The 9,992-nt window shown below is 37.1% G+C and overlaps 2 protein-coding genes across 2 annotated transcripts; both read left to right on the forward strand.

Moving 5' to 3' along the window:
• Positions 1-485: 485 nt before the first annotated feature.
• On the forward strand, positions 486-1,346 carry LOC127747696 (formin-like protein 4). Its single transcript, XM_052261861.1, has one exon. It carries the CDS (start codon positions 486-488, stop codon positions 1,344-1,346), a length of 861 nt encoding a protein of 286 aa, XP_052117821.1.
• Positions 1,347-1,759: 413 nt separating this feature from the next.
• Positions 1,760-3,215, forward strand: LOC110281378 (formin-like protein 4). Its single transcript, XM_052261862.1, has 2 exons — positions 1,760-1,770; positions 1,857-3,215. Exons 1-2 carry the CDS (start codon positions 1,760-1,762, stop codon positions 3,145-3,147), a joined length of 1,302 nt encoding a protein of 433 aa, XP_052117822.1. The 3' UTR covers positions 3,148-3,215.
• The last annotated feature ends 6,777 nt before the right edge of the window (positions 3,216-9,992 follow it).

Here is a 9,992-nt window from a genome sequence, read left to right on the forward strand (position 1 = left end):
AACAAAAACAAAGAGAATACATGTTTGATTATTTAAAAAAGGAGAATGCTAGGTAAACAATGACCATTTTGAATAATATGAACAACCACCAATCAAATAAAAAATACATTACACTTTTAAATTAACCATCTAAATTTAAATATTAAAATAACCATACGTACACCTAGTGAAATAAACATCTAATATATCTATTGTTCACAGTGTTTAGTATTTTCATTATCTATTTATACTTTTTCTTTAAAAAATTCTGATATGAAAATTATATTTGTTGTAAAGGGGTAACCAAACATTGTTACTAACTTACTATCCTTGTACTACTTTATTTTCTTCTCCTCTGCTCTTCGTATTCTATAGTATACTACTCCTTCAAGACAATCATTAGTGTCTAGTAGTATTATATAATATGTGGAGTTCGTTCCTTTAGAAGAACAATCAACAAATAAACATTGGATTGGAACCTTAATTACCAATTCACAAATTTATCAATGTCAGACCCTAGTTATGCAATTGCAAAGGCTGTGGCTGCTACAGCCGGAGCTATGTTACTTATTGCAGGGATTTTCTTTTACTTGTTCCAAAAATATGCACTTGCTACGTACCCCAAGAGGAACAAATTTCCATATGATTATGAGGGTATAAGGAAACTTGTTGGCGGCAATGTGAAGGGACTAATTATGGAAGAAAATGGGGTTGATGTTCTTTACATGTTGGACACTGGAGGCAAAGAGTTGGTAACGCGATTCACAAGTAGTAGCTTCAATCCTAGTTTTGAAGATCATGATTTAGAACAAGAAAAGAGAATTGATGTTGTGGTCCAAAGATCCAAAATATCAAAGCCTAAGATGATTCTAGAACCTCCACTTCCTCCACTATCACAAGCTTCACCAAGAATTGATCAAGAGAAGAAAACTCAACCATCACCTCCTCCTCTGCCTCCACCTCCTCCTCCACCACCGCCTCCTCTCCCTCCACTACCACCGCCGCCGGCACCAAAGGCAGTGCCACCTGGTCCACCTCCACCTCCAAAGGCTGGTGGCTTCAGTTCATCATCCTTGAAGCCCCCACCTGTGCCTAAAGGGAAACCAAACAGCCAAAGAACCAAAGAGGGTATTCTAGGAGAGAGCTCAAGAGAGAAGAAGGGTGCCGGCGAAACAAGGCTTAAGCCTCTACATTGGGATAAAGTTATGGCTAATGTTGATCATTCAACAGTGTGGGATCAGATCAACGATGGTTCTTTTAGGTATGTCACACAAGGTTTTAAATTGCGGTTGCATTTGCAGGATGAATCACAACACTTGCAGTGTGTTTTTTGTTTTAATTTTCTTTTGACCGTGGCAACGATTTAATTACACTGACATCAAATTATATGAATTAAAAAGTGAAAACTGTCATACAGTATTCTTCATGTAAAGTTGAATAGTTGAAATCATCTTATGATAATTTAGTTAAATATATTAAGTTATCTAAGAGTTCTTAATTATCAACTTCACATAAAAACAAATAAGTTTTCAGTGCATTAAAAACACTACAATTGAGGTATCATGAGATTGAAATGGTAATTGCATCTGCAAAATTGTGACCACATCATATGTTCAATTACGGCCTAATGCAAATGTAATGGTGACGGCAACCATTATATGGGTGTTTATGTCAATGATAAAATCTTAATACGAAGATGATATTGTGAACCGATAAATGGTTCAATTATATAAATATAACAAATTATCTACCGGTTCTCAATATCATTTAAACATGAAAAATGTCATCAGAGTAATCATCCCACAATATAGTGGCCACATTATGATGCAGCAATTTGAAACCAGATTGTTATGATTGTTTTTTCTTTGCATTTACAGGGTTGATGATGAGCTCATGGAAACACTCTTTGGTTATTCAACCACCAACAAAACTCAAGAAAGAAGCAAAAATGTCTCAACTTTGACAAAGTCTAACTCCAACACACCAACTCAAATATTCATTTTGGAGCCAAGAAAATCCCAAAACACTGCAATTGTTCTAAGATCACTTGCCACCTCTCGCAGGACTATCTTGGAAGCACTACTTGACGGCCAAGGACTAAGCCTAGAGACGCTCGAAAAGCTCACCAAAATAGCTCCCACACAAGAAGAAGAATCCAAGATCATGCAGTTCAATGGCAACCCTGAAAAGCTTGCAGACGCCGAGTCTTTCCTCTACCACATCCTCAAAGCGGTTCCAACCACATTCCATCGTCTCAAAGCCATGCTTTTCAGGTATACTTATGACTATGAAGTTCTTCAACTGAAAGAATATTTGCAAGCACTCGAAATGGGTTGCCGGGAACTGAGAACTAGTGCTTTGTTCCTGAAGCTTCTTGAGGCAATTCTCAAAGCTGGGAACAGAATGAATGCGGGAACATCAAGAGGGAATGCAAAAGCATTCAATTTGAGTGCTCTTAAAAAACTCTCTGATGTGAAAAGCACAGATGGAAAGACTAGTTTGCTTCACTTCATAGTGGAACAAGTGGTTCAATCAGAAGGTAAAAGAAAAGCTATGTACCAAAGAATCAATGGCGAAAAAGAACACATAATGCTTGGTTTTGCAGCCCTGGATGGGTTAAGAGATGAGGTATCTGAAGCAAAGAAAGCAGCGAGTATAGAGTATCAAACTTTTATCACAATGTATTCCAATCTCAATTCTCATGTTATTGAAATCAAGGAGATTGTAACAAAATGTTGTGGCAGCAGCAACACTAGCGTTGATGGGTGTGGTGGGTTTTTAAAGGAAATGAAAGGGTTCATAGAGGAATGCGAGGAAGAGCTTAAGGTTGTGAAAGAAGAGCAAACAAGGATCATGGATCTTGTGAGGAAAACTAATGGTTATTATCTACCAGGAACATTTTTATCTAAAGATAACGGCAATTTGACGAACCCCTTTGAATTGTTTGTGATTGTGAAAGATTTTGTTGATATGGTGGATCAGGCTTGTGTGGAGCTTAAAAAGAAGATGGAAAAGAAGGGTGTTGTAGGAACAGCAGAAGGTGGATTGGAACCACTACCTTTGTCTCCTTCAAAGAGGGTACCAACTAGATTTCCCAACTTTGATTTATATTTTTCGTCAAATGTGTTGGAATCTACTTCCTTCAGCCAATCAGAAGATGATTCCTGAAGCGTGTTTTTATGCACTTGTTTGTCTCCTTTACATAATATCCTGTTAGACACAAATGCCATTATACGATGACAACGGTTACAACTATGTTTTGTGTATATTAAAAATTAATTATTAATATAAAATGTGTTAAAATATAAATACATATTAAAAATAAATTAAACAATATATATATATTTATATATAAATATAAAGTAACAGATTTGATAAGTGATTTCTTTTACACATAATATTTTTATAACAGTTATCTTAACAAAATTTTTTTTTTTTTGGAGGTAGTGTTGTTGTGGCTATCCTCCTTAAAAAGTGTTAATTGTTTCTTTTCCTCTTTTAATTTTTAACGTAGGTTGTCATTTTGATTGACTTTGAGACTTAAGAAGGACTAAAATTTAAGGAAGGTGAAATATATTCTTTTAAGTTGCAGTTTCTGTGAAGATTTATGACTGGAAAGATGTTTTGTTATTGATAGTCTTTGGACAAAGAGTAGAACATGTTATGTCATAGAATTAAAGTGTAGATTGGTTTGCGTTCCAGCAAGGGTGAAAATGAGTATGGTTGAGTATAGTTTTGCATTAAGTGAGTTTGATTTATCTTGTCAGCTGTGGCCTGTGAGTATGCTACCCAAATTTAGGTCTACTAGTTCGCTTTATAAATTATAATTTAAAATTAGAAATTGTTGATACAAACATACAGATCATATGTCAGTGATCGTTTTGACAACAAAAGAACAGATGAGAATGGCATCATGGGAATTGACACGAGACGTCCGGATTCAAATAGTGACTAGAATTGTAGAAATGAAGAAAGTTGAATCACTTTCTGAAAATTGAACCAAACCGACCGATTGAACCGATTTAACTGGGAACTGATATTTAATACGACTCAGTCCGTAAATAAAACCGTCTTTTGTAAGAATCGCTAAAGAATCGGAAAATCGTTTGGGAACCGTGAATCAAACCGAACCGAAACCGGACGGGACCAAAAAAAAAAGGAAAAAGAAGATGGTGGTGGACGCCGGAATAGGCGCAGACAGTGAAGGTGGCAGAACGATGATTGAAAGGGGAAGCGAAAATCGAGAAAGATGGGGAAGGAGAATACTATAAGCCTATAACACAATATGTTGAAATGGTGAGTTTCAGGGAAGATGAAGGGAAGAACTTCACGAAGCTTGAAAACAGAGGAGAGTGTGGTTACTATCACAACTCTGTCACTCTTGAATTTGTTTTCTGATTGCACAAAAAAACCAGTTCAATTCACCTTTCTTAGCTAATAAATAGTAGCAACTTAATGAGCTGCATAACTAACTATCTAGTCAGCACTCTAACAAACTTATTCCCTAATCACTCACTAACAGAATCTGCCTATATCCGCAACTCCTAACTAATTAGCTTGCTAACTATTACACGTGACTCATTAACTCACGTAACACCCCCTCTCAAACCAGAATTGGTGACATTCACCATTCTGAGTTTGCTACAACATTTTTGAAACATGTTAGGAGCTAATACTTTGGTTAATATGTCAGTTGTTTGGTTAATTGTGGTAATAGGCAACAACTTGATTACTTGTTCTTGCCATTTATCTCTTACAACATGACAATCCATCTCTATATGTTTGGTTCTCTCATGAAAGACGGGGTTTGCCGCAATATGCAAGCTGATTGGCTGTCACAATACATAGCAATTGGCTTCTGCAGTTTCACTTGCAAATCCTCTAAGATGTAAGTAATCCATTGTGCCTCCCTAGTGGCCATAGCAAGGGCTCTGTATTCTGCTTCACATGATGATACAACTACTATACTTTATTTTTTACTTTTCTAGGACATAATAGAAGTACCTATGAAAAAGCAATGACTAGATACTGATCTTCTTGTGTCTGAACAGGTACCTCAGTCACTGTCTAAAAAACCGGTTGGCTCCAAATCTGTCTGAGATGAAAAGAACAGCCCCAATACTGGCTTATTCTTGAGATATCTAAGTACCCTTATAGATGTCTCAAAGTGTTTGTCAGTAGCGCACTCCAAAAATTGACTTAATCTTCCAATCGCATAACATATATCTGGCCTTGTATTGGTTAGATAGAGTAATCTTCCAACTAACCTTCTATATTCAGATGTTGAGCTAAACGGAGTTCCAGTATTCTTTGTCAACTTGCTGGTATAGTCCATTGGAGTTGAGATTGCCTTGGCTTTCATTAACCCATAGTCTTGGAGTAGATCGATGCAATACTTTCTTTGACATATTGCAATTCCCCTCTTGCTTCGAACTACCTCCAATCCCAAAAAAAATTGCAGGTCCCCAATGTCCTTGATCTTGAAGAGATCATGTAGATGTTGCTTGATGAACCGTATTTCACACATATCATCTCCAGCCAGTATTAAATCATCGACATACACTAGAATGGCTGTGAATTTGCCCTTGTTTGATTTTGTGAAAAAGCTATAGTCATGTCGTGATTGAGAATATCCATCTTGAAGTAGTGTGGTGCATAATTTCGTGTTCCATTGTCTGCTGGCTTGTTTCAAGCCGTAAACAGAACGGTCCAATTTGCAAACCAAATCTGGTGAGGATAGTTGGAGACCTTGGGGAGGGCGCATATATACTTCTTCAACTAAATCACCATGCAAAAAAGCTGTGTTGACATTCAATTGGTGGACAAACCAGCCTCTCACTGCAGCAATGGATATGAGGATTCGAAAGGTATTCATTTTCACCACAGGACTATATGTTTCAAAATAATCCACCCCTGCTGTTTGGGTGAACCCTTGAGCAACCAGCCTGGCCTTGTGGCGATCAATTGAACCATCAGGCTTTAGTTTCAACCGGAACACCCATTTACACCCGACAACCTTCTTTCAATCAAGAAGCTTGGTAAGTGTCCAAGTTCTATTTTTCCTTAGAGCAGTTAATTCAGCATTGATAGCTTCCTGCCAACTAGGATCACAAATGGCCTCGTCACAGTATTTTGGCTCTTTGTGTTTGAGTTGAGAAGTATGTGTGGTGGATAGAATTGAAGATGCATTAATTGGAAGGAGGGGCGAAGGTGACTTTGACTCAAAAAACAAAATTGTGGACTGATCAAAGAAATTTGTTGTTTGCTCATGTAACATATTTTCAAAATTTTCCAAGAAAAATTGATGAGAATCATGTGAATTAAGAGTTGAATTCGAGGAACAATTGGTGTATGACACAGTTGGCATGCAATGATAATCCTCTAGATATGCAGGGGGCTTTCTATTTCTTGTAGACTTCCTAATCTCTTGAGGTGAATTGGATGCCATGCTAAGATGTGGTGAATCACTTGACTGTGAAGATGCAGGCATGATGTCAGGTATAATATTCTCATGTTGATGTTCTTCATCTAAATGATTGACTGATGGTAATGCATGAGAATTAATGCTACTATGAAACTTAGAAAATGGATCATCAAATGCTAGATTGTTTAACGTAGTAATGGGTGCAGGATCAATAGCAATGTTATTGTCAACTGAATTTTGCAATGAAAAAGGGAATACATGTTCATAAAATTATACATTCCTTGATATTAAAATATTTCTACTTTTCAAGTCATATAGAACGTGCCCTTTGACACCTTCTTGGACACCCAAATATACACATTTAATAGCCCTCTGATCTAATTTTAATCTATGAGTTGAATTTGTTGAAGCAAATCCTAGACATCCAAAGACCTTGAGGTAAGATATATCAGGCTGTTTTTCATTCAAAATTTTATAAAGAGAATGATTTTGCAATAGCACACTAGGAATTCTATTGATAATGTGAACTGATTGTGCTACTGCAAAATTCCAAAATTTCTTTGGCATGTTAGAATGGAACATCAAAGCTCTTGTGACTTCCAAAATGTGTTGATGCTTCCTTTCTACAATGCCATTTTGTTGGGGAGTTTCAACACATGAAGTTTGGTGAATGATACCTTTGGATGCATAAAAATTGTTCAGTTTGAATTCATTTCCATTATCAGTTCGGATCTTCTTAATTATTACTTTGAATTGAGTTTCAATCATTTTAACAAAATTCTTGACTAATTCACTAGCTTCACTCTTTAATTTCATGAAATACAACCAAGTGAATCTACTTTTATCATCCACAATAGTCAAGAAATATTTGAAATCCGAAACAGAAATGGTATTGAAATGACCCCAACTGTTAATGTGTACAATGTCAAAGTTGTTCATACTCTTAGTGATCCTTGACATAAAAGGCAACCGTTTTTGTTTTGCATAATGACAAGAATCACAAGGCTTATTACAAATTGAAAACTTTAAATCTTTGTATTCCTTTTTCATAACAACAATTCTATCATTAGGTAAATGTCCTAATCTAAGATGTCATAGTTCAGAGTGCCTTAAGTGTGTGGAATGTGCTGATAGTGTGGATGCAAGTGATGCAGATGCAACTTGTGATGTAGCTTGAATGGGTGTGAGGTTCTCAAAAGCATAGAGCCCTCTCCTTTGTTCAGCTACACCAATTGTTCTCTTGGTAGTTTTGTCCTGGATTTCACATTCATTTTCATCAAAAATCAATTTGCATTTCAAATCGGCTGTCAATTTTGAGACAGAGATCAAATTGAATTTAAAATTTGGAATATAAAAAACATGTAGCAAAGAAAATTGATAAGAAAACACAATTGTTTCTGCACTATTGACTAATGTATTTGTGCCATCAGGCATGCTGACTAGTACGGGTTCGATTTGGTATAGGTTTTGAAATGAATTTTTGGTATATGACACGTGATTGGTTGCTCGTGAGTCAATGACCTAAGATTTAGGACTGAATGTAGAGAGTGACATTATATAAGAGATACCTTGGTTTGATGGTAGAGTTGTGGTGACAAGTTGATTTATGCTATGTTTTAGGTGTGCATCTTGTTGCTTTAGAAGAGCAAGCAAATCCTCTTTTTGTTCTAAGGTGAAATATGGCTCAGATTTGCTAAGTTCTTCCTTCTGAGATTGATTGCTTACTTCATTATCACCTTCAACAACCATGTTGTTGATCATGGCTCCATTGTTCTTGAAATGAGGGTAAGTTTTAAACATCCAAGGAAAGATTAAAGCAACAAAGACCTCAAGCCTTGCAAAGAAAAATGGAAAATGCTCCTTGGCAGCCACTGCAAATATTATGAGAAGAAACAGCCACACATAGATTCTACTTGGGCAATTGAAATATCCGGGTTAGTAATTGAAGGAGTTCTAGCTTCTAAGCTTTCTCTTTTGTGTTTTTGGGCTGACAACAAGAATTTTTTTTCCTTATTTAAACAAGATTTGTCGTCTTCTTTTTTCTTTCTTTCTTTGTTTGGTTTCCTTTTTAATTTTTTTTATTATTCATGACCAAGAAAAACTTTTACAATTATTGTATATACGTATGTTTCTTTATAGAAGTATTTTTTTATTTTTTAATATAATAAATTATATTTATTTTATAGATAATAATATAGTAAATCTAATTTAAACTATATATATAGGACAATTTACTAATATAAATAAAATGCAACCCAATTTTACCAGGATGCGCAAAATAGAAAATGGATATCAAAATGCATTTTTTGCCTAATCTATGTAAACTGCGACAGGGGTCCCGCGGTTTATACAATACATGTAATCCGCTATAGGGGTGTTGCGGATTACGTGCAAGAAGAACTGTTCATAAATTGCGACAGGGGTGTCGTGGTTTACATGTTGGCGTGAGTTGTGCATAAACCGCGATATAGGTATAGCGGTTTATGCATTACTATAAATACGCTGGAGGGGTCTCGCGGATTACATTGGTGCTGAAAAAAACTATTCTAGAGAGAGAAGTGGTGTATATACTTTAAAATTACTTTAAAATTACTGCTGGGTTATTTATATATTTGGTTTATTCTGTGACATTTTCCAGCCGACTAGGTGTATCTATAGTGTCCGGAGGCAACAGAACATGTCTCTGCATGACAGGATCATACCATATCTGGAGAGGGCCGGTTTGTACCACCTGGCGAGACTCAACACCAGGTGATTCTAGTTGGACGAGCCCTTGGTCAATGCTTTCATTGAGCGGTGGCGTCCTGAGACGCATACCTTTTATATGCCCTTTAGAGAGTACACTATCACGCTGCAGGATGTTGCATACCAGTTGGGCCTGCCCGTGGATGGTCTACCTGTATCCGGGTGCCTTACTGATTTTGAGAAGTTTATGGAAGAAGGCAGACCGGCATGGGAGTGGTTTGAGGAATTGTTTGGCGAGCTGCCACCACAGAATAAGGTGAAGCAGTTCACAGTCCACTTCACTTAGTTTCATGAGAGGTTCAGGGTACTGCCAGATGATGCTACGGAGGATACCGTACGCATATATGCCCGGGCTTACAATATGATGCTGCTTTCCACTTAGTTGTTTGGTGACAAGAGTGGAAACCGGGTTCATATACGGTGGTTGCCTTTTGTGGTGAGACTTGATGATATGGGCAGTTATAGCTGGGGGTCGGCAACGTTGGCCTGGCTATATCGGTGCATGTGTCAGGTGGCCAACAGAAATGTGACGAACCTGGCAAGCCCCCTACAGCTACTGCAGTCATGGATTTTTTGACGGTTTTCTAGCCTACGGCCGCACGGTTTCGACACATATTCCATCCAGCTTCGCCTAGCGTTGGACCGATTAGGCGATCGAGATGTAAGTTCATTCAATTGCTTTCAATTTTTATGTGGGATAGGGTCGCATCTCCTAGGCGCATTTGGACATGACTCTGCCGACGAGGATGAGGATAGGTAGGGGCTGTAGCTTACTATTTTATGTTTCCATTGATGATACCCATGTATGTCGGATTTTCCATGTACTTTTGTATTATATGTGTTT

Source organism: Arachis duranensis, chromosome 5, assembly GCF_000817695.3.
Source record: "Arachis duranensis cultivar V14167 chromosome 5, aradu.V14167.gnm2.J7QH, whole genome shotgun sequence".
In the NCBI taxonomy this organism is placed as follows: Eukaryota; Viridiplantae; Streptophyta; class Magnoliopsida; order Fabales; family Fabaceae; genus Arachis; species Arachis duranensis.